At 38.1% G+C, this 25677-nt stretch overlaps 2 protein-coding genes across 3 annotated transcripts in view; one reads left to right on the forward strand and one right to left on the reverse strand.

Annotated features, from left to right (window-relative positions):
• Positions 1–21751, forward strand: part of lsp1a (lymphocyte specific protein 1 a) — a 40527-nt gene extending 18776 nt beyond the window's left edge. Inside the window, exons 5-13 of one of the 2 annotated variants that reach the window (XM_084396668.1) lie at positions 1064–1325; positions 1496–1636; positions 7385–7428; positions 8317–8398; positions 8695–8835; positions 11010–11108; positions 15017–15109; positions 15229–15337; positions 21650–21751. In XM_084396668.1, the coding sequence (XP_084252794.1) occupies positions 1064–1325; positions 1496–1636; positions 7385–7428; positions 8317–8398; positions 8695–8835; positions 11010–11108; positions 15017–15109; positions 15229–15337; positions 21650–21675 (997 nt within the window). In that variant the 3' untranslated portion in view covers positions 21676–21751. The remainder of the gene's footprint in view (positions 1–1063; positions 1326–1495; positions 1637–7384; positions 7429–8316; positions 8399–8694; positions 8836–11009; positions 11109–15016; positions 15110–15228; positions 15338–21649) is intronic. The other variant, XM_084396669.1, reaches the window with a different exon arrangement.
• On the reverse strand, positions 18086–25665 carry prr33 (proline rich 33). Its single transcript, XM_084396667.1, has 3 exons — positions 25359–25665; positions 25037–25082; positions 18086–21484 (listed from the first exon to the last, which is right to left on the reverse strand). Exon 3 carries the CDS (start codon positions 21467–21469, stop codon positions 18482–18484), a length of 2988 nt encoding a protein of 995 aa, XP_084252793.1. The 5' UTR covers positions 21470–21484; positions 25037–25082; positions 25359–25665; the 3' UTR covers positions 18086–18481.
• Positions 25666–25677: the final 12 nt, after the last annotated feature.

A 25677-nucleotide genomic window follows, 5' to 3' on the forward strand; every position in this document is an offset into this window, starting at 1 on the left:
AGGCAGAGAAAGGGCTGGGCCCGTGTTAAACCCCTCTGTCAGATCCATTTGCGAACCCCACGTCTGAAGCCTCGGCAAACTCCTGCCTAGCAACTTCTAAGGACAGACAACAACACCAGAGACAATGATTCACACAGAGCACTTGCTGAAGACACAGAAGCTGACGTTGTTTGATTCAGGTGTGCTTTATAGTTTCCTGGTTGATGACGTCACCCGCCTATTGGACCTGATTGGACTGGTCCTCACCATTGGACTGATTCCATACGTGCTTCATGGCGCAATCACGCAGGGGAGTTCCCATAGCGCTTCGACGCAGCTCGAGTTCCTTTGAAAGAGAAGTCTTTATTGATCAATGTCCTTGCTGAACTTCATAAAACCCCCTGTTTAAACAGTACTGTTTATATTGCATTACACTAAAGAGAAAGCTAAAAACTGTGAGAGTCAAAGAAAAGTAAAATTATGTATTGACTAAATGTTTTTGAGGAGTCATTATTTATGTTTTTGATAATAGTCACTGTATTTGATAAATAATAACTGTCTAAAAGAAAATTTGACAAACATTATAAGTTGACTTTAGGGGGAAAATTTATGAAGAATTTGGTTCTGTTAAATTTAGAGGCTTATGTCATATATGTTATAGACGTGACCTAATATTGTAGCTGCCAAAAAGTCTTGCCAGGAAGCTTCTAAAAGGGCTGTTAAGGGAGCTGGTTAATATCTACTCTTGTATAGCCAGACCTTTAACCGTAAGGTCTGGCCCATTCAACTGCCTATTCTGGCCAAAAACTATCCACTTTGACAGAAAGAGACAGCCTGACTGACATGTAAAGCGACCAACCTGTTCTATATTTATGAGCTGTTTAAGGTTATCTGAGATATATCCATATTTGAATGTGTGGAAATATAATAATCTCTGTGAACAAGCACCAAAAATGTTGAAAATGTATGACTGAGAAGATCAGAATATCTACCTGTTCAAAAGTATGTACTGATTGTTTCTCAGAAATAACAAATATGCCATCATGAGACTAACCCCATTTTCCTGTTCTCCACTCTTCTCCAGCAGGACTGTAGATGTAGATCAGGCCTTTGAAACTAAGAAAGACATGCATGCCGGTTTGGAGACAGAGCTAAAGCTCGAGAAGATTAGACGTAGCCACCAGGAAAAGGAGAGCCAGGAAATGGAGCACCTACGGCAGCGTCAGGCCGAGGCTGAGCTGGAGCTAGAGGAACTGAAAAAGAAGAGAGAGGAACGCCGCAAAGCTCGTGAAGAGGAGGAGCAGAGGAGAGATGAAGAGGAACAGCAGAAAATAGCCAAACAAGAGGTGGCTGAGCTGATTTAAAAACACAAATATTAGCCCAGCTAACGAATATATGTCTTTAAATGCTTTTCAAACACTCTGTTTTGGTTGAGGGAATGTTAAACTGTCCAGGTTTCTTCCAGAAGCAGAACATTATTTAAAGATTCTATTTAATTTTGTATTAATAACTACAGGAGGACAAGAGACAGATGAAGGAGGACATTGAGAAGAGGAGGATGGAAGCGGCAGAGAAGAGAATGAAGAATATAAACATCACTTCCACAGATGGTGATGACCCATTTAACCCTCTAAACCCCATCAGTCCAACTTTTAAGGTAACTGTAAATATCTTCATAAACATTCGTAAAGGGATAGTTCACCCAAAAAGGTAAATTTGCTGTTACTTATTTACTCACCATTCAGTAGAACAGTAAAGAAGATTTTTAGATGAAACTGTGGTCCTTGGTGATTTGTATAATGCAAGCGTTGAGAATCTGTGACAAGCCAATCTTCCCGATTGAGGTTCCTGATAGGTTGTTGTATCCAGGATAAGCACACAATATGAGTTTGATGAACAATACAACACACACGTCCCCCCTCTCTGTTGTAAACAAACACTGTGTCAGCACATGTGTGAGTTTGCTCCCGCACATTCGTCATTATGCAACAGGAAGCTCGCGCTTCAGACTGTCGTGAACGCGCTCAGGACCGTTTGCCGAGGCTGTGGATTACAGGTAATAATAATGTTCAGTTTCTTGCACAGACCGATCATTTAGTTTCACAAGACCTCAATGTATCGTCAGGAGCCATGGGTATTCATTTTGTTTTGCCTGTATATGTTTATTTTAGTGACAGGAGCCATTGACTTGCATTATACAAATCACCAAGGACCACAGTTTTCTTCTTTACTGTTCAATTGAAGGAAAAAAACGTCACCTACATTGTATTTTGGATGGCCTGAATTGTATTTTGTAATTGTAAATTAACAGCAAATTTTCATTTTTGGGTAAATAATCTTTGAAAATATTTCTTCAATTGCATCGCTACGAAAATCTAGAAATGCTTTTACAACCACAACAAATAAGCAATTCTCAGACAGTGAACATTATGAACATTATGATAAATAATCCTGTTCTTTTTTTCAGAATACAAGCCCCATTTTATTTTGTAAGTTGCTTGTGCTTGTTGTGCTGTGATCATAACCACCTGTTTGCAGTGTACGTATATTATAAGTGGTTGAACACATCTTTTGAGTCAAGTGACGTGCATGCATATTCATATTATGTTGATCTCCAGATAAGAATTACAGGAATATTCCAGGTTCAAAAAAAATTACTTGTACTTACTGTAATTACTTGTAAACCTGTACTTTGTAAAATCAAACTAATAAAAATACATCATTTTATTTGGTAACTGTCAACATGTCATTAGTGACTCATTACTGAACTTGGGATATTTCTTTAAATTGGTTTAGTTCATTTTTAGGCCAGGAAAGTGTCAAGAGGCACACACGACACCATCTACATCAATGGAATGGCTGTTGAGCGTGTCTCCAGTTTCAAGTTCCTGGGGACCCACATCTCGGCGGACATGACCTGGACAACCAACACCTCCAGCCTGGTCAAGAAGGCTCACCAGCGCCTCTTCTTCCTGAGGACACTGAGGAAGAATCAGCTTTCCTCCACTATCCTGGTGAACTTCTATCGCTGTGCAATAGAAAGCATCCTGACCAACTGTGCTACAGTGTGGTATGGGAGCTGTTCTGTTGCAGAGCGCAAGGCACTGCAGCGGGTGGTGAAAACCGCCCAGCGCATCACTGGGACTCCACTACCTGCCATCGAGCACATCCAGAGGAAACGCTGTCTGCATCGAGCTCGCAGCATCCTTAAGGACTCCTCTCACCCAGCCCACAGACTGTTTTCTCTCCTGCCTTCCGGCAGGCGTTTCAGGTGCCTCCGGACCAGGACCAGCAGACTAAAGAACAGTTTTTTCCCCAGAGCTGTCTCTTTATTAAACTCTAACCCTCATTGATCCCACTCCCCTTATATACTGATTGACTCTCCTCTCCCTCCTCACACCTGCCTCCATTTTGTTATTTGCAATACTATAATGTTCATTTGCACTGCTGACTGTTATTACAGTAACAACTGTTTACATATGCATCTTGCACTACTACCTTGACTGGAATATGCTCATTTGCACTGCCGACTGTTTATTTACAGTACCGACTGTTATATATACATTGCAATATCGTACCTTAACTGTAATATGCAATTACTTTCCACTGCACTCACTCGGATAGCTTCTGTCCAAACTTTATTTGCACTACTTTAAATCCATTGTTATACTGCTCATTAGCCTAACTTATACATATATCTATTTGTAAAATTCTGTTTATAGTAATATCCATCTGTATATTATGCTCACATTCTGTTTATAGTAACAGCCATCTGTATATATATTCATAGTACATATCTATCTGTAAAATTATGTTTATAGTAACAGCCATCTGTATATTATATTCAGTACATATCTATCTGTAAACATTCTGTTTATAGTAATAGCCATCTGTATATTATTATATTCAGTACATTTCTAGCTGTAAATTCTGTTCACAGTAAGAGTTATCTGTATATTATATTCATAGGACAATCTATCTGTAAATTTTTGTTTATAATAGTATTCAACTCTATATTTATTCAGTACATATCCATGTTCTGCACTTATGAACCACTGTATATCCTGCACTTGCTGCTATTGCACTTCTGGTTAGACCTAAACTGCATTTCGTTGCCTTGTACCTGTACTTGTGTAATGACAATAAAGTTGAATCTAATCTAATCTAATCATCTAATCTAATTTTCTTTTTGAAAGTTTTTGTTTCTTTGCTTGAACTACCAAACTACCAAAACTGTTTGAAAAGTGTTATTTGTTTCTTTGCTGCATTTGCTTTACAGTGAATTATAAAACAGCTGTGTTTTTACACATGCACTTATGGGACTTTCATTGTTGTACATCTTGTCAAATTTATTCTGACACATTTTTCCATTTCTTGAAGACGTTTCATCAGTTCGGACACAACCGATGAGTTGAATTTCATCAATAAATGGAAAAACACATGTTTAGAGGCTCCAGAAAAAAATTCACCATGACATTTTGTGATGATTAAGCATTTGCATAGACATATTCATTAATAAACTGTCCTAGATTTTCTAAAAACAGGATCATACATCCAGAAGTTGGAATAAAATGAAAACAGCATAATGGTAGATTTCATAACCAGTGGTGCTTGCACAACAAACAAACTCCTAACCCTAATTAGAGACCAGAGTATCATAGAGACTTGTGGCATGGATAACCACCAATAAACCAACCAAACCATCTTAAAAACCACATAGCAACGCCCTGGCAACTACCCAGAATTATGGCAGTGAGGTTGCACAGGCAATAGGTCTGCAGACTCTTTAATGCCTGAAGGATCGGTCTCTAGTCAAATCTTACCAATCTAAATAAAGTAAGATTACTCAGACACTTAGTGGTTCAGTCTAAACACAAACTGTAGGTCATGAGCCTAGCAAAGCTGGAATTTATAGCTAGGCTGGCTTTTATCCACTGGTATCCAAGGTCAACCCACAAAGATGCAGAACATAGTGTGAGGGGCACAAAACCTGGACCCCTCAGCAATGAAGTAACCTTATGAGTCATTTTCCTACATTGCAAGATCTTAAGGTCTTAAGGCCAATTCACACTGAACCGACAGACGCAGACCAACGCCGTCAGTCACCAAGGAACAGCACGTCACTTCTCAGACATTCTAATTCCGGTTTAGCATGTTCAGTCGGAGAAAACAAGCTCTGACAGACTCTGACAGGGGTAACACACTGATCAAAGTTACTGTTGCCGTCTGTCGGTGCAGTGTGACTTGGCCTTTAATGCTACATCTACATTCTCCGGATACATTTTAAAACAGCGTTTTCAACGCGCTCCCTGTCCACACAAACGGTTTCCAAAAGCTGCTCATCCACACTGAAACATCTGAAAATGCTTAAATCACCTTACTGCGCATGCATAAATACTAAATAGTTAACAAGATGACATGATAGACATAATAAAGTTCTCAAATTTATCCATCTGAGAGAGCATTTTCAAAAAGCTCCGTCTTAAAAAAAACAACAACACTGTCTCATATGGACGGAAGGCCAAAATGGAGAGAAAAAGATCAAACGAAAATGTATTAGTGTGGACAAGTGACCATATCTGAACATCTTGAACTTTTATGTGAAGTTCTTGAGAACAAAGCAGATTTACACATCCTAATCTCACATACAACGGAAGGTGTTTCTTGAATTGCGCAATATCTCTCAGGAATTCAAGAGTGCATTATGGCAGTCTAAAGGCTGCAAAAAAGCCATAGTCCCTGCTGTTAGGTTTACTGTACTAGAATCAGGTTAGGTGCTTGTTATGTTGTCCATTCCTCATTCATTTATGCTGTGGTATAGTATTCTATCTACCCAAGATGTTAAATCAAATGTGATAAATATTAATGGCTTAATACCACAATATATTAGGGAAACACTATACACTATCGGTCAAAGTGTGCACCACATCAGCATAGAATGATTTCTGAAGGATTACTGTATGTGGCACTGAAGACTGGAGTTCTTCAGAAAATTCAGCTTTGCCATCACAGGAATAAATTAAATTTTAAAGTATATTCAAATAGAAAACAGTTTTTTTAAATTGTAATAATATTACACAATATTACTGTTTTTACAGTATTTTTTTAATCAAACAAATACAGCCTTTGAGAACATTAGAGACTTCTTTCAAAAGCATTAAAAAACGGAATTATTCTAAACTTTGTTTTGACCGGTCGTGTAAAGGCATCAGGCTTAATAATTTCTCATAAAATTTGTCATAAATTATGTTGTTGGGTATTCACTCACACTAAGTGAAATGCCACAATTATTCAGGAAGAGGCTATCTGTTTTGTATTATGTGCCATTTAGGGGAGAGGCTATCTGAAATAAATGATATAACAGTTTTTTGGGGACCCTGAGATTCTTAAAAAGTAGTGATTGACAGTTGAAAGTACATTCTCAGTGAGCAGAGGTTAAAAAGCCAGCGGGCTCAACAGCAACACTGAGGAAATGAGAAATGACTGGGACAAAACTGGGCAAATTCATATTTACACCTGCACCCATCTGTTTGGCCTCATTCTTCTTTCTACCACAGTCATTTTAATTGACATTAAAACGACATTTTGACCTCACAAGACTTTTTGTCTTCGTTTGTAAAACCCTCTAAATGAGCCCGTATTCATGAAAATTCTTAGTGCAAATAGTTGCTCCTAGTGACAAAATTCTAAGACAATCCTTAGAAATGTGGGCGTTTCCCCTTAAAATTAACGAGAAGATCCTAGTAAAGATAAAAGTTATTCACAAAGCATCTTAACCCTTAAAAGAGCTCTCAAGGTCAAAAAGTGTTAGGAGAAGGGAGGAGGACTTTTAAGAGGATTAAGAGTTTCTTTAGCAGAGGAGAAAATGGCAGAAAGACTGAGAGGAAAAAGACAATGCTGCAGACAATGGATGACAGCATAGGCATTATGGATTAGATTGTGCAGGGATGATGTTTGTGACCGAGACACGCTAACATCTCCGACACAGCGCAGAAATGCCATAGCGTCAGAAATGAAAGTAATCACTACATTAAGATATTTGGCAACTGGGAAAATGCAGCAATGCAGCAGTGATGATTTGGGACTGTCACAACCTTCTATAAGCAGAGTGATCACACAAACAATTACAGCACTATATTAAAACCAATATTCAAACCACCACATAAATAGACACACCGGCAATCTTAAATTAATCATTAAACTTAAAGTCTATTCACTGATATTTTTCCCTCCAGTGAGTTCAATTCACTGACTGAATGATCCAGTCACTGCAATTCTCGAGGTAACAGTTCACTGGAGGGGAAAGTACTACCTTTTGTTGCTTAATCACTGCAGAACTGCTTTTCCAACTCTGCTTGCAACTTTTTTTAATATTCAACTTTTTATTTTATTTTTTTTATTCTAGATCACAGAGAGAACAGAATCACTGAATCGATCTTTAAAGAAAAGGTGAGTTCATTCAACAACATAACATTGTAATAAGACACAGCAAACAAGCATGCACTTGACCTTTTTTTGGCCTCAGTGACTGCTATAAATGGCAGATTCTTACAAGTATGTTGGCAAAATGGCTACTGTCTAAATGTAAATATTGGCATGGGTGGCATAGGTTACTATTATACTTTGTTTGTCCATCGCCTTGTCAGCAATGATTTATGGGTCGGCTAACTTTAACCAGACTGTATGCTTTTCCTGATGTCTAGTAAGATATTATGTTGGATTAAAATAAGACTTATCACCAATATACACAAAAAAGTTCAGGACACTATGTAAATAATAATTGTAAAAAATGTTACACCTTTTTTGGTGCAATTTTGTAACTTTTACATGCGAATATTATATATGTACAATATATAGTAGCCTTATACACATTATATAAGACTGAAAATGTTTTTATGTATTTTGTCTGCATTTCAGTGTTATTTTAGTATTACTTACATAGGCCTACTGTTATATTTTTATAAGTATTTTGAATTAGCTTTTATTTTTTCAGTTTTCATTTTAATTTTAGTTTAAGCTTGTAATGTGCATTTGCCAATTTTTTTATTTATATTTCTATACAGCTTTAATTTATTTTTATATCAGAGTTATAATTACTTAACTTAAACCTACTTCAGTTAGCTACCAATGCAACATTTCAAATTTTCAAGTTTTTTATATATATATATATATATATATATATATATATATATATATATATATATATATATATATATATATATATAATTTTATTTCAATTTCAATTTCAATTCAATGATTTAAAAAAATACATATTTTAGTTAACAATAACAACAATGGTTCATATGTACCAATCAAGAATTTTTGTATTGAAAACAGTAACAGTTTCAAGAAGTCCCAGAGACCCGTACTCCTGCCCAAGATTGATGGCAAACTGGAACAATACACAAATGCAATCGAGGTTCAATTTACAGTCTCATCCTACTATATGTTATGCTTTCATGTATTGGTATATATTAGTTTCTAGTCAAAGTGTGCACAGTAACTTTTTATTTTAATATCTAATGCCTGGTTTAAGAACAGTCTCTTAGTAAAAGCATTTTTTAAGGCTACCTGTTCTCTGGCAGCATTTAAACTAATGGATTAGATGTTTACATTTACTCTAAGTAGAGATTAGAATTTTGTTAAATTAGAATTTTCTTAGAAACAATATATCACTCTTGACTCACTGAGTCTGACTGCCCTAATGTGTTTCAGATTTCGTCTAAAGAAGCAAAGATGACTAAGCCAGTAGTAGTGGATATGCCATGTGTCTCTGCTCCGGTGGCCTCCAAAAAAAATATGTTTGAAGCAGGAGAGGCCTGGAGTCAAACCAGCCTAAAAGGAATGCCCTCAAAGGTCAGAAATCAGACGGTCATTTATTTACTCCCACAAAAAAAATAAATAAAATCCTACTAAACGTAGCAAACGTGTCGGTTACGTACTGTATGTAACCCTCGTTCCCTGATGGAGTCGGACGTAGTGTACTGATTGGGATAGCTTTGAGAGACCGATCTACTTCGAGTGAAATAAAACTAGCCAATGCACATTGGCATGCGATAATTGCATCAGCTGCTCTACCTCGCAGCGCAAGCATATAATGAGCAGTAGGTGCATTGCATCTTTGTTTTACTGCTGAGGAGCTGAGCGGAGCCCGGAGTCAGCGGTGGTCCAGCAATAGTGGCGACAGGACTACGCCTCCGTTCCCTCCTTCAGGGAACGAGGGTTACATACTTAACCGAGATGTTCTCTTTCAGTTCGGTCACGTTCAACGTAGTCGGACGTACCATACTGATTGTGATCCCAATTAACACGCCACCTAGTGCTGCCAACTTCCAGTGCAGCGAAAGCCTCCTGATTCCCCTGCATTTATTGAGGTGGAGATGGGAGGCGGACTTCAGGGCGTAAGCATGCCTCGTAGAGGGTGCTCTCACAGAAGTGATGGTGTCTACGAAAGCTTGTGGTGGTTCACCTAGAACCTCCGCATCCCATCCAGGGACCAGACATGGAGTTTCCAAAGGTCTGGACGCGGGTGCCATATGGTGCCCCGTCTTTGAGAGAGGAGGTACTCCCTCAGAGGAATGGGCCAGGGAGGGGCTGTCGAGAGGAGCATCAGTTCGGGGAACCAGGTCCGGTTGGGCCAATAAGGGGCAACTAGCAAGACCTGCTCCTCTTCCTCCCTGACTTTAAGAAGGCTCACTGGGGGAAACGCATACTTGCGTAGGCCCCGGGGCCAGTTGTGTGCCAGTGCATCCGTGCCAAGGGTCCTCTCGGTCAGGGAGTAAAAACAACTGGCTCCGACTGAGTCCGAAGAGGCAAACAGATCTATCTGTGCGGCCCCGAAGTGGTCCCAAATCAGCTGGACCGCCTGGGGATGGAGTCTCCACTCCTATCGTGAGAGCTCGTCGGCGGCACGATTGAGCAGGCCGGGGATATAAGTGGCACGAAGTGACCTCAGATGCTTCTGACTCCATAGGAGGAGATGGCGGTGTACTTCACAAGGTGTACTACTAGCAACTCGAGGCAGTTGATGTGCCAATGCAGTTGGGGATCCGTCCAGATCTTCGCTACTGCATGCCCTTTGTACGTGCTGTAACGTAACGTTTGAGCTGTGAAAACAGCTGTTTTGCTCTCTGTGAGATTGCGGCGTGTTTAATCCAACACCAGCTTTGAAGAGACGTTCTCCCGAAGAAGCAGACTCGTTTTCTTCTTTGAAGTTAAAACACTCTCAGATAAGATTGCAGAGCAGGAACAGTAGCCTACAACCGCTCGGATTTGAAGTGAAAAGCAAAGATGTGACGCAACTGCTGCTCATTATATACTCGCACTGCTAGGCAGAGCAGCTGATGCAATTATCGCATGCCAATGTGCATTGGTTAGTTTTATTACACTCGAAGTAGATTGGTCTCTCAAAGCAGTCCCAATCAGTACGGTACGTCCGACTACGTCGAACATGACCGAACTGAAAGGGAACTCTTCACTTCACTTACCTTTATGTAGTTTGAAAAAAAGAAGATATTCTGAATATAGTACTGGGTGTTCTTATAGTAAAATGAAAGGGAAGCTTTCAAGATGCAAGCGCAAGCGTTCCACACAACTCTTATGATATATTTCAAATCTGTATGGGAGGTCTGTGTGAATGAAAAAATTTAAGAAAAAGTCAAATTAATATGAAATCAGCTATTTCATATCATACCTTTAAATATTATGAGGGAAAACAAAGATGTCAAGGCACTTCTATTATTACTATCAGATTGTGCAAGTATGGAGGTCATGAGGCATGAGTGTAGCAGCGTGAGATAGGTCATGTAGTTATGTAGTGTGGAACAACATCTGTTCTTTACACTTTCACACTCAAACACACACTATCAGTTTGCCAGAGTCTGACACATATAAAGATCCATCAGTGGGAAGCTGTTGTGTAGGAAGTCTTGGGTAACATTAGCCAAAGCAATCATAACTTTATGAATTCATTTTTGCTATTTATACGTTTTTGCAAGTGTCCTAATTTATGTACGGTTTTATATTTTTAGGATACAGACATTGTGAAAGTCGGAGTAGCAAATCTGATCAACCATTGGGTGAAAGGAAGTCCAGAAGGCGGGAACAGACACTCCCCTTCCACACCATCTGTGAGTCTATTAATGAACCTGGGTATTGTTAACCACTGGGCTGGGGAGTTAAATGTATTTGACCCATGGTGGAATACAAATTCTGATCGTAATAAAGTAAAAATACCAATTGTAATCAAGTAAAATCACAAAATAATGCATTTATAGTGCCCCCTTGTGGCAAAATGATCTACTGCAACTTCACTTCTTTTCCCTTGTTTTCACAAAATCCAGTTCATCAATCATCATGTCAAACAAACCGCAATATTCTCTGATATGTGGTTTATAATGTTAGTGGTTAAGGTCTAAAGAAAAATCATTCAGATCATTACATCCAGATGTAATGAACATTGTTTCTATCAAATGTAAGGACTTTTGAAGACAAAACTTTGCTTGCTTGTTACTTTCTTAAAAAAAAAAAGAAAAAAAAAAGAAAAGCTACACAACAGCAATGTAAAAGAATCATTAATCAAGTGATGCTTAAGTACATAAGGATTATGTAATGTCTCTTTAAGATTAACATGATAGCCCCTGGTTTATATCAAACAAATAGTTCACCCAACAATCGTTTACTCACCAACGCGTTGTTCCAAACCCGTTTGATTTACTTTCTTCTGTGGAACACAAAACGAGCAATTCTGAAGCCTGTGCTGGTCTCTCTTCCATGCAATTATAATGAATGGGAATGGGGAGATATCCATTTTCTGAAAGGACACAGAAGCACCATAAAAATATTATTAAAGTAATCTATACCAAGGTTATTTTAGTTTAGCATTTTTAAATTAATTAAATTAGTTTTTATTTTAATATCATTTTCAAATGTGTAATACATTTCAGTTTAGTTTAGTTTCATTAATTGTTTTGTTAGGTTTATTTCGTTTTTATTTTGTTCTATTTAGTCTTTATATATTTAGTTTCGGTTTTAGTAATAGTTTAGCAGAGCTAATGGAGCACTTTCAGAGTAGACCAAAGCAATTTAGTTTAATGTTTGCACAGTTAACAGCTAACTCTTGTGCAAACCTCTCAATAATAAAAATAAAATTGTTTGAGATTGAAAAAAAACAACAATCAAATGCAACTTAAAAGTATAAAAGTAAAAAAAAATTATAAATAAATAGCTGGCCTTAAGAAGCCTATAACGTTACAATATGTGGTCAACAGTAAACCTGTAACATGTCTGTAGCCAACATTAAGAATTAACAACCATCACAGTCATTGCAAAGAGCAAGAGTCTATTGTCCCTCAGCAGCAACTAATCTCGTATTCTGGTAATTTATAAACACTTTATATAAGCATTTCTAGGCTGTACACATAGGGATGTGTGTATGTGTGGATATAATTTCCCTATTGGTTAATAAACTTGTAACAACACTGGTGTTACCGATTACACTGCATATTATACAAGAAAATATTTGTTAACGACGCTCCGGATCTGTAGCTTATTTTAATCTTTAACGTTAGATCTTTCCTTTTCTTGGAACAAAACAAATGCTAAAGGTTAATTCAATGTTAGTTTTAATGAAAAAACACAACAATAAAATAGTGCAATGACAAACTCGGTTATATAACAGAACTTTTATTAACAAAACAAATAAGACTAAAGACATGGTATACCCGCGTTGTAATACAAATAAATTAAATGTCTTTGATTTTCTCCTTACTTTAAAACTAGTGCTTATTTTGCGGTTCATTATTATTAATGAAAACATCACCAATAAAATAGTACAATGACAAATTTACTTATATTTAACATCAAACTTTTATTAACAAAATTAATAAGACAGATGATATATACCCGCATATTAACACACACAAATAAAAGATCTTCCCTTTACTTTCGTGGTTCACTAATATTTTTTTTATGAAAACAACAACAGTAAACCAGACAAACTCTCGTCACGTGACTCCTGCGTTTCTGCGCTGCTTCTGTGTCCAGCTGAACTATTTTGCAAAACAACGGTGGGGGAGGTGGGCAAGTTATTTGACCCCGTGCTCAAAAAACGTTCCCACGGCTATGGACGTTGGAGTTGATTTGGAGGAAGTTAGGCCAGGCGGAAGTGGACTTATTCACATCCGAGGAGATGACGCACTGTCTGCTCTGATTTTCCCTCACGCATCCAGCTCCACTGGGGTTAGATGACATGGTGCAGACAGGGCAGAGGCTGCTCCTATACGTATCTCCACCGATCGCTCTGCTCCCGGGAGTTCTAGAGGGAGTTCGCCAGGACAGAGTTCGTCTACTGCTAGTAGCCCCGTTCTGGACGGCCCAAGCATGGTTCACAGACCTGTTGTCTCTCCTGTATAGTTCTCCTTGGGAGATTCCCCTCAGGAGTGACCTTTTGTCACAGGCTGGGGGCACAATCTATCATCCCTGGATGGATATGTGGAAGTTGTGGGTTTGACCTCTGAGAAGGTTCAACCCCTGAACTCTGGTTTCTCAAATGAAGTTGTTGAGACCATCTTAAATTCTAAAAGCTCCCTCCACGGCAAAACTATACGCTTTTAAAGTGGAAAGTCTTCACTATATTACACTATATATTTATGGTGCAGAGAACGTCAGTTGGACACAGTTTACTGCCCAGTTGGTTCAGTGCTGGAGCTCCTTCAAAATCGTTTTTTTTGCTGGTCTATCCCCCTCCACGCTGAAGATTTACCTTAAGTTTACCCCTCCACCATAGCTGCTTACCACGCATCTTTGGGCGATGGATCTTTGGGGTGACACCATCTGGTATCTCGTTCCCTTCGTGACACACTGAGGTTAAGGCATATGCCAGAGTCCTGGTCTGGGATTTGGTCGTGGTTCTAAAGGGGCTGTCCCAGGCACCCTTTAAACCTATTGGAACTAATTCAGAGAAGTTTCTTACACTTAAAATGGCTTTCTTACATGCTTTTACATCTCTGTTGCCTCCTCCTTCCTAGAGTTTGCTCCGGGTAGGGTTAAAGCAATCCCTCACCCTAGACCAGGCTACGTCCCTAAAGTTCCAACTAACGTAGCACACTCAGTAGTCTTGCAGGCCTTTCATCATCCTCCATTTCAGACCAAGAGAAGCTTAATGTGCTTTGCCGTGTTAGGGCTCTTGAGTGTTACATCCACCGGTCTGCTCAGTGGCTTATGACTGAAGAGCTGTTATCTGCCATTATCTTACCCAGGTGAGGTTCCTCGATGTCCAAGCGGAGAATAAGCAAATTGGCTGTTGAGGCTATCTCTATGGTTTATGAGGCCCATGATCTTCCGTTGCCTCTAGTTGTGAGGGTCCATTCTATTAGGAGTACGGCAGCATCTTAGGCTTTACTGTCAGGAGTTTCTCTCCAAGTGTATGATGCAGCGGGCTGGGCCTCTCCACACACATTCATCAGATTTTACAGCCTGGATCAAGACTCTACACCAGGGTCTCAGGTGTTTATGTCCTAGGCTGTGGTCGTCATGATTCACACTATGACATGCATTTGTCAGTATGGCACAGAGTGTATTATTGTTCTCATAGCATCAACATTCTGTTGGGACAGGGCCAACATTCTGACGCATGCGTAGAGTTCCATCGAAAGTAAACGTTACCCATATTTTATTCACAATAGAACATAGAAAACATATCAAATGTTTAAACTGTAGATATGTACCATTTAAAGGAAAAAATAAGGTAATTTTGAATTTGATGGCCGTAATATGTCTCAAAAAAGTTGGGACAGGGTTATATTTATCACTGTGTAGCATCCCCTCTTTTCCCCTCCTTCTCAGGGAGCCAGGGTTACAGAGACATTCTTGAGTTCAACTCACTAAATGATCTAGTCATTCATTTAGTGAACAACGTCTTAAATTTCAGGTGAACAATTTAATAAAAGGGTGCTATAGCGAGGAATAAAACAGCAGATTTAGGAGAATAAAGTCATTCTCAGCTATGTTTATTGTTCCTTCTAATGTTCCTTCACAGGATCTTAAACCTGGAGATGTTCTGCAGAAAAAGAACATGTGGGAAATTATTGGAGAAGGTTCTGCGGCAGAGAAGCCAGGACTGGGAGGAAAGGTAAATATTCAAAGAATCGTGTACTGATAAACCTCAAAATCATAAAAATAGGTTGAGAATGAGCCACTTGCTTAATGCCCTTCTCTAATATTTATTTTACTCACCTTTTATATTTTTAGGGCTCCTCCTCAGGTAAACGGTACAAGTTTGTTGTGACAGGCCATGGCAAATACAACAAGATTCCCACCGAAGGTGATCATTACAGTGTCTACCCAAGTGGAAAACCAAGTGAGACACATTCTACTATTTTACATAATAAATCTCAAATTTGAAAGCTTTTTAAAATTAAAAGAACAACTCTGTTGAAAATTACTCCTTGTGAGAACGTTTAAATGGGTCATGAATTTTTTTAGTATTTCATGTTTCCTGAGGTGCGCTTATAATGTTAGTATGATTTTTACATCAAAATTGTCATAATTTAGAAATAAAAGGCAATTTTTCGACCCTGACTTTAGTCCTTTAATTTGAACGCTCTGTTGAAAGGAGCGTCTCTGCTGTGAGACATCAATGTAAATGCCCACTGCTATGATTGGCAAGCATTTTTCATATTAAATAAGTACAATCCCAATTCCAAAAAAGTTGTGTAAAATGTAAATAAAAACAGAATGCAATTTGAAAATTGCATAAACCCATATTTTATTCACAATAGAACATAAACAAAATGTTTAAACTGAGGAAATGTCAAATTTTAAGGATAAAATAAGGTAATTTTGAATTTGTTGGCCATAACAAGTTGGGACAGGGCCATGTTTACCACTGTGTACCAACCACTCTTCTTTTTACAACAGTCCGTATACGTCTGGGAACTGAGGAGACCAGTTGCATGGAGTTTTGAGAGATAAATGTTGTTTACTTCTGAGAAAAGTCTCTAGATACTCTTTTTATACCCAATCATGTTACTGACCTGTTGCAATTAACCTTATTAGTTGCTAAATGTTCCCCCCAGCTGTTTCTTTTTAGTAACACTTACTTTTCCAGCCTTTTGTTGCCCCCGTCCCAACTTTTTCGAAACGTGTTATGGCCATCAAATTCAAAATTACCTTCTTTTTTTTTTGACACTTGATGTTTTCTATGTTCTATTGTGAATAACATATGGGTTTATGACATTTGCAAATCATTGCATTCTGTTTTTATCTACATTTTACACAATGTCCCAACTTTTTTAGAATTGGGGTTGCACATCTGGAACTCTCTCGAAAACATTTACGTTTTTACTGTTACAGATGTCGAGATTTATTAATAATGAAAAGTGTTAATTATAGTGTTATATATAGACGATCTACTGTCGTCGCATGAAAGGTTGCAGCAATGAGCATTGTAGCCGATGACAGACATGTCTGTTGAGCGCATGCATGCAGTGATCTCGTCATTACAAATTTCTGCACTCGTAATGAATGCTTTCATCATAACCAACAGTGCAAACATGATGTAAATAAGAGATTCATTGTGCAGTGTAGACAGCATCATTGATTATAATGGGAGAATTGGTGAGAGTCCAGAACTCTGATAAACTGATAAACTCACGTTGTGTTATTGACAGCTCCAGCGATTATAAAGGGAGGGTTCTTTGATCACTTTCTGTATGTAAATTAATAACAATTTAAATAACAGAATAGTTTAATGCTATTAAGAGAAATAATGTGAAGTTTACCGTTTAGTCACTAGCTTGATTTACAGATGCATAAACAGCAAAATATTATTATGAGACAAAGACCGTCTGCCTGTACATGAATCCTTACATATCAGAAATCACTGACCACAGATCAGGCATTAGAATGAATACGGTTACTTATGTTGTGGAATTACAGTCGGGTTCATATCTTACAGTAAACGTTTGCGAAGCCTGACAGTACATATATAACATAAATACTTAAGAAGACTTATTTTAACCTTGCAATCTGCAGGGTTTTCATATGACTGTTTGATCATATATTTGACACTTGCATCTCAAACAAATCACAGTAAGCTGCTAACACAATGCAAATGTTTTCATTCAATGGCTAGTGCCATAAAAGTGACGTAATACAAAAGAATAATAATAATATAATCTCTTAAAACAGGTATTTTATTAGAAAAATATATAAAATAACATTAAATCTAGTACAGTGCAGCTTAGAATGCAAAGCATTATACACATCACTGTCAGTAAAGAGAAAATATTCTCAGTCTGACGGTTTCTGCAACAAAAGACAAACATGCAAAAAAGGCCAAGCCTACAACTTAACATTACCTAAGCCTGAAATGAGAACATGCATGAGTTGACAATCAGAATTCACTGTTATTCATCTAATCACATGGAAAAACCAGAGCATTTATATTTAAGGTTTGTAAAGCCCATTTTAGGGCTCCATCAGTGAAAGCTATTTGTCAACACTGAGCACCAAGTATGCAATCGGCAGAGTGCACCATGCCTAGCTTTCAGTACTAATACGGCTTAGAACAAATTCCAAAACTTAGCATACTTACTGTTTACATCTCTCTTATACTATCTCTTAATTCTTTCTTCCACAGTTAACCAGTTCCACTTTGCCCATCCACCTAAAACTTACACTCAATTGTTCATACACCTTAAAAAAAAAAAAAAAAACATACAATAGCAATTTGCCCCTTGGCCTTGAAACCATGTTATCTTTAAAGATCGACAAGAAGAATAAAAAATGTTTGTATATATATGGCTCATATTCGCAATACTTTTTATGCTGTTTTCCATAAATGTTATCCTTCATTAAGCTACATTTGGCTGTAAAAAAAAATGTTGCTATGAAAAAGGTGTGGTGCTTTTTATTGTAATGTTAAAAAAAGAATGCCGTAAGATAACTTAATATTTTTAGATGACTAAAAGCTGCATATATTTCATATTTGTATACCCATAAACACTTTCTTGATTTTCTTAGATTTGTATCTTGTGGCAGGCTGGAGTCATTATTTTTCTTTTTATTCAATTCAAAATGTGTTTTTTTTTTTTTTTTTGACAAAGATGTTCAGGGATGCAAGTATTATTAAAATATGACCATATTTGACATGCTTATAAAATGTCAAGATAAGTTTTGAAAGTCTTAAGCAAAAAAACATATTTAAAACTTTCAAAAAGATAAGATTTTGTTTTTTATTTCTTTATTCATTATTCTTATTAACTTAAATGGCTAATGCCAACTGACAAGTGGGCAATTACTTTAGTACTGCAAACTGGTTATTGTGCATTTGACAGAGAGTCATTTAGTTTAATTACAAACTGACCTGTTATAAAGTTAGAAAATTAAAAGTTTTAGGGAAATAATTGTGTGAGATAATAAACAGAACTCTACAATTGCAATGACAGCTAACAACATCCTTGCCTATTATTTATATGTTATCTAGTTAGATGTCAGTGGTTTAATAAGTACTGAAGCCTTTGGCTGTTCTATTAAAGTCTTTTGGTTCTTCGTCTTTATTTTTGCGGCCTATGAGTCCCATTTCAAAAACTGTTGCAATCTTTGTTGCTGGTCGAGAAGCTGCCTCTCTTAGTCTTCTGGCATCAAACCGCGGGCTGTACAGGAGAACTGGCAAACGCTGCGCAAATGAGGGAATCTCTTTTGCCGTCTTCTGTACTGCCTCCATCTTCTTTTGCTCCTCAGTTTTATTGGATTCAATTTGTTGTATTATGTTCTCTTCGGTGGAGAACATTTGGAAGAGGACAGCATCCCACATCTTTGCTGCCCTAGGGGAGTCTTTACTGTCCTGGCTCTCACTAAGCTTATCTTCGTCTTCAGACTTTTTTTGCATTTCACTTGTATTTTGATCAGCGCTGGCATGGACATCTTTCTTTGACCCAGGCTCCGCCTCTGGAAACATGGGTTCCTCTGCTTCGACCACCATGTGTTTTTTAAGGCGAGACCAGCCACTGAGTTTTGACTTCATGCCTTTTGGTTTCTGCATCACCTTCAAGAGAGGTTCTGCAGATAGGGAAGAGCCTTCACCCTCCTCCTTTTCCACTGTAGGCTTGATCACTTGTTGGGGACTAGCTTTTGTCTCCCCTCTTTCAACCTTTACATGTTCAGTGTCCTTTGTTTCAAGGTGTTTTTGGTCTTCTTTTGGTTTAGCCAGAGGCTTAACCACATCTTTAATCTCTCCATTTTCAGGAGGTTTTTCAGAAGAAGCAGATGCAAGATTCTGCTTCTTAATTCTCTCTAACAGAGATATTTTTGCCTCGGTTGGCTTCTCTTGCACTTTGGCTGTTTCAGCATAAACTTTACTTTTCGACAGCTTTGGAAGAGCTGGCTTTCCCATGTCTAGGTCAGGCAATGGCACAGCCTTACTTTCAGGTTTCGGAGTTTCCTGCGCAGTTGGAGGGGTTTGTTTCATTTGGGAAAGTCTGGGAGATCCATAGGTTGGAGTTCTGACTCTTGGCATCACAGTACTTATAGCCTCTGCTTTTGCTTCTGATGGTGGTGTGTCAGCTACAGATACCACAATGGTTGGAATTTTAACATCAGGAATTTTTGGCACAGGTTGCTTTGGAACATCCTCTACAGAGTTAGCTTCTGATTTAGATGCTGCCTTTGGAACTTCTGGAGGTGGAGCTACCATAGCGGTTTCATCTTTAACAACAACAGACTGAGGTGGCTGGACTTTACCTTGCTCTTTAGGCTTTACCTTAGACTTGTCATTTGTCATGGTCACATTTTCATCAGGTTGAGGTACTACTGGTTGTTGAGTTGCCTCTACACTTGGTAGTACAGTTGGTGTAGAAATGCTAAAACTGGGCGAGTAACTCTTTATTCCTCCATGGGCAACATATTCAGCGGGAGTCAATCCATAATATGTTGGTTGGGATTTAGGTGCTGTTGGTGTTTTGGGTCTTTGACCTGCAAATGGAGGGACTCTAAATAACGGTCTTTGATGGCCAACTGAAGACAAACCAGGCTGTACGAGTTCAACATTGGGTGCTGTTGGGGTTTCAGGCTTTGGATGTTGATTTGCATTAAGGTTTGTGCTTTCCTGTATTTGAGTCTTTGGCTTTGATGACTCGACTTTTGATAGGTTTTCTGAAGTGGCAATATCTAGTTTTTCTTTTAAGAGTTCAGTTGATTTGACATCTATATCCCCATTTTGGAATATTCCTGAATGATTAATGTTATTCACCTGATTAGAATTTTTTTGAATTTCATCATGTGGACCAACCAAGCTTGAAGTTGGCGTTTTGGATCTTCTGCCCTCCATGTGCACAGGAGAAACAGCAAATAAAAGTGGATTTGGTCTTGAAATCTCAATCACAGATACTCTAACACGTGACACAGTACCCGAGGGTGTCTTGGGTCGCCCTGAAAATGTTTTTGTTGAGGTTAAGTCATATGTTGGTGTTTTTACTCTAGTTGGTGTTGCAACCCCCTTTATCTCGAGTGTTGTACCTTGTTTTGTCTCGAGTGTCGGTGTTGCATTTTGTTTAATCTCTGAAGCAGGAGTACTGACCTTCTTCATTTCAGAAGATGGAATTGTCTCTTTCTTGATTTCAGAAGTTGGAGTTTGGGTTTTCTTAATTTCTGAAGTTGGGGTAATCCTCTTGATTTCAAGCGTTGGTGTTGCAACCCTTCTGATCTCTCTGGTTGGTGTTCTGTCTCTTATTTCCGCTGTTGGTGTCACTATCCTTCTAACCTCAAATGTTGGTGTTGGGCCTCTCATTAACTCTGCAGTAGGTGTTTTACTCCTTTTTGGTGATGCAGAAGGTGTTATCAAACCTGCTGACTTTGCCGTATAATTGGTGATCTGAGGAACTTCAAACAATGGTTTTGTTGTTCTAGAAACATTCAAAACAGTTGGCTGAGGGCTTGGAGTTTTAGAGGTAATTACATGGGTGGTAAGAGTTGAGCTGACTTCCGATCTTTGTGCAGTATGCAGAATAGTGATTGGAGCCGTAGCATGTGTGTCAAGTCCTGGTATTGGTGAGGCTGTGTATGGAAATGCTGGAGCTAGGTGTTGGGGAGTGTTGTGGCCCAGAGCCACATTTGGTTGTGGTGAAAACCTTGTTGTCTTGCCATATGTGAATCCTCTGTGATGAGGATAAGGGGACGCAACATGCTGATACAGTGGTCGGACATTAAAGCGCGGATGTATCGTGCCAATATAGAAAGGTGCCTCTGGAGTTTTAGGAGGAGTTGAGTGATCACTGTGCTCCAGGTCAGGGCTTGCTTCATTTACTGGAGAGAGGCTTGAGCGGAAGGGGACCGATGGTTGTAAGGCCTGGGCAGCAGCTTTTTTCTTGGCTGTCTTCTTGAGTAGTTTCTGGAGCCGGACATTTTCTTTCCCAGGTTTGGGATGCAAAGGTGGTGGGTACTGCTGGGATAGCAGGCCAGCCTGGGCAGCATTGGCGATATTGCCAGCCATAAATACGTCAACCCCCTGAAACAAATAATAGATATTGTGTACTTTGAACATGACAATAATGGTTGTTTTTGCTAATAATGGTAACAAAGTGCAAACCATTGCAAAAATAGACAATTTTAAAATAAATCAGCAAAAAAAGCTTTGTTGTTCACTAATACTGTTGTTTTCTTTTTCTTTCAGATGAATTATCCAGCGATGACTTGTGAGGAATTTAATTCAGCAATAGCATCTTTCCAGATTCACCAAGAACATATATACATTAACACACCTACTAATATATAAATATATATATTTATTAGGGGTGGGAATCTTTTGGTTACAAACGATTCGATTCAAATCGATTCTCGATTTTAAATAACATTTCGATTCGATGTAGATTTGATTGTAGTTTACGGTTTTGTATTACTTTGCTTATTTGACTGCGGTAGACAGTTTAATAGGTCTAGAAGAAAAAGAGATTCAGTCAAAAGCAGAGTTTTTTGTTTTTTGATTAATAAACGTATGGCAACAGTTTATTAGGTTGCTGTCCCTCAAAGAACAAATGCACGGATATAATATACTGTTACAAATCCGATTTCCTTTCAATTGTCTATGTACATGTAGGACATAACAGATTGTGTTTATGTGAATACTCCACACGATGTGCATTTTGACATAATTGTGTGTGTATTTTACCATTCAAGCGCAATAAGCTGTGAAAGAGAACTGATTTCGAGATTGCATGCATCTGAGAGGCAGCATCTGAACGCCACATTGAGTCATTTTTCACGGCTTATTGTAATTAATAACACTCTAAGGGCCCTATCTTGCACCCAGCGCAATTGACTTTGTACACCGACGCATGTATCATTCCTATTTTACCCGCGCACAGCGGACTTTTCCCTCCACAGACGCACGTCGGTAGGGAATGAACTTGCGCTCCCGGGGGCGGTGCAGTGAAAAGAGGCGGCGTGTTCCGGCACAAACGTTCCCTGGTGCTATTTTGCAGGTTTAGAAAACAATTCCGTCACTGACCAGGAAAAACCTAGCCTAAAGTCAGTGGCGCGTTACGCTTGTTATTCATATGATATTTTAAGGGCGCATTGGCCATAATGTAGCGTGTGCACAACGTGCATAAACTTTGATTCTCTCATCTACACAGAAGCAGCAGTTTTCATATTTGCAAATCATACATTATTACAAGGAACAATATTAACACACGTTAATTGTTGTGTCCATGAAGATGTGAAAAAATAGGCATAAATCTAGCTTACACATTTACCCAAATTATTATACGGCTGTTTAACCGAAGCTAATTTGGGTGGGTTTCTCCCATCCCCAATGTCACTTCTGTCTTTTACGGCCCTGACGAGAACGTCGGTCTCCTCGGCTATGAACCGCTCCTGGCGTGCGCCTGGCAAATCCGCCGTTATAATAGCAAACCGCCATGGAACAAGCACGCCTGCTCTTAAAGGGAATGTGAGATGTCGCTCTGATTGGTTTATTTCACATTACGCCTAAACCACACCTATGAATAATGAAGCTATTTCAGACCAACCCCTTTTAGATGTGCGTCGGGCGCAAGAGTCATTTATCCCGCCGGTATAATAGTAACAGCACCCGAGATCCGCCCACAAAGTTACTTGCGTTTCGCGTTTGATACTTGCGTTTCAGATCGTTAAAATAGGGCCCTAAATGTGTCAATAGCTTTAAGTAGTACAGCGAAGTTAAAGTAATGTAACACTCTAGAATATGGATTTTTAAAATTTGTGAATCGATGCGAATCGGCAGAAGATAGAATTGCGATTCATATGTGAATCAAATTTCCCACCCCTAATATTTATATATATATATATATATATACACCTAAAAACAACATAAGGAAGAAACAATTGCAATGTATGTATACAATGTATTACAATGTATATGCTTATCTGTCTTTGATTTTTGATGATTGCTTCATTTTTTAATGTTCTGATGTTCTAATGTTTTCCTAAAATCTGTTTGTCATATATACAATTTAAAAAGCAAAAAAACAACAACTTATTCTCTGAATTATTATTTTTTCCTCAGTATTTTTCTGCAGTATTTGTGCTGATATTATGTCCACTTTTAACAATGTATGAGTGTGAACTGAATGTGAACGTCAAATAGATAGTTACGATTTTTGTCAACTACGTTTTTATATAGATTTTCTATGCTATTTTTTATACTCTGACACATTGTTACATGTATATAGACTTCAAAAATAACAGATTAATAGTAGAATAAACCAAAAACATATTCCAAATTCCTGCATCTGATTCGTATGCCTTTTAAGTCATTACCAATCTTTGTTTTACACCTTGGTGTGTTATATTTTATTACAAATATGACATTGATTTTCTTACCTCTCTGCTATTGTTCATCGTTTTGCATAACATAATTGACTACACTTTTTGGTTTTCAAGAAAACACTGGAATTAGTCCATTTATAATATTTATAATATTAATATAATCCTGTTTGTTTAGTTATGAACTTTTTTCTACCCAATGGTATCGTGGTTAAAAAGGAATGTGATTTATAGTCCATTAACGTCTTTTTTTTTTCTTTTTTTTTTTAATAAACTTGATATTTTGTTTGATTCTTAATTTTGATTTTGTAGGAATCAAGTTTATGACACATTCACATGCAGTAAACTTCCACCATAAATCTAGGTTGGCTCCTTGGCCTAATTTTAGGGTGAAAGCAAATGAGCAAGTAATCTGCTCTATGTCACAGAGTGTGGTGCCACTCTCCACCCTCACTGTAAACCAATGCCACGGGGGCAGCCACTGCTTTAGCCATAGGTAGGACAGCTACATTAAATTACATAATAAATCACTGAAAATGTACTACCAATCAGATTCAGTGGAGTCTGTTGACGCACAACCTAAGATCATATATCAAAGAGCTGCTTTTATGCTCTTTCATACATTATTGATTATTACTGGACTATTAAAAAAATATATTCATGAATCCTCTCCTGGCTAATTTATGCAATAATATAGTATAATGTATATGAATGCATGGGTTTATTAGCATTTATGGAAAAAACATAAGCATAAAAATAAATATCACTAAATAAAACAAATATTTATCTTAATTTAATATATATTTTCTGCTTCATAAGTAAATTTATCTTATTTAAAGAATGTTTAGATATTTGACTACAAAATACAAAAACTGAGCAAATATTCTTTACTAATATTCTTAAAAAATATTATTTTTCTTTTCTTTTTTTACTTATTTCGTGTCCGTATAACACAATCTTTTGCAACAGGTCAAATGTAGGCCACCTGTAAGAGCTTGTAAAAGAAGTCTCCAGCCCAGAGAGACACTTATGAGAGGAGGTCATCCTTTTAAGGGCCTGGTAGGCTGGGCAGTTTGGAGAATTTCCAAGATGCAAGTTCAAAAGAGGAAAGGGCGAGAATAGCAAAGCAGTAAAATCATGCACTGCCTAATTGCTTCTTAAAAAAAAAAAAAAAAAAAAAAAAAGGATTGGTACATGTAAAGACATATGGTCTAAGGCAATATGCACACTTGTATGTGTGTGCTTTAAAACTTACCAAGAGATGACTGTAAGACAGTTGAAAACACTTCAGACAAGGTCCCCTGTAAACATAAACATACTTGAATTATGCAACTGTATTTTAATGAAAAGGACATGTCTAAATTAGACATAAAATATGGTTGCATTGAAACAAATATTGGTAGTACTAATTTCATTTTAACAGTGTTATATTACACTCCCTGATACAGAAAGTTAGCCTGCTATTAATGCCTTTTCCCAAAGGACAGGCATGGCATGCACTTCCACACTAGGTATTCATATAATAATAACCAGAAGACAGAAATCAAATTTCAAGCGGTTTTGCTGTGGTTTTATACCTGCGTGTCTGCTGTTCAGGGGTGTCCGGCGGCTGCCTGCTTGTCCCAGCTTGGACTGTCAGAACGGGAGACTCATGTTGAGTTCAACTATTCCCCCTTCCTTCAAATGGAAGGCACAGGCTCCATAGCAGTCCAAAAATAAAACCCTGAGCCCGTTACTCAGAATGCACACTGACTGGTGACGGTGTAGAGGGAACCGTCAGCGAAGCAGGGGGGATCCAGGTCACCTTAGATATTACCAAGTGCCCCCCTCCCCCATGACACCAGATGCACACCCTCATTTACACATCTATAAGCACAGCACCCCCTACAGTTAAGA

Source organism: Rutilus rutilus (assembly GCF_951802725.1).
Source record: "Rutilus rutilus genome assembly, chromosome: 23".
Classification (NCBI taxonomy): domain Eukaryota; kingdom Metazoa; phylum Chordata; class Actinopteri; order Cypriniformes; family Leuciscidae; genus Rutilus; species Rutilus rutilus.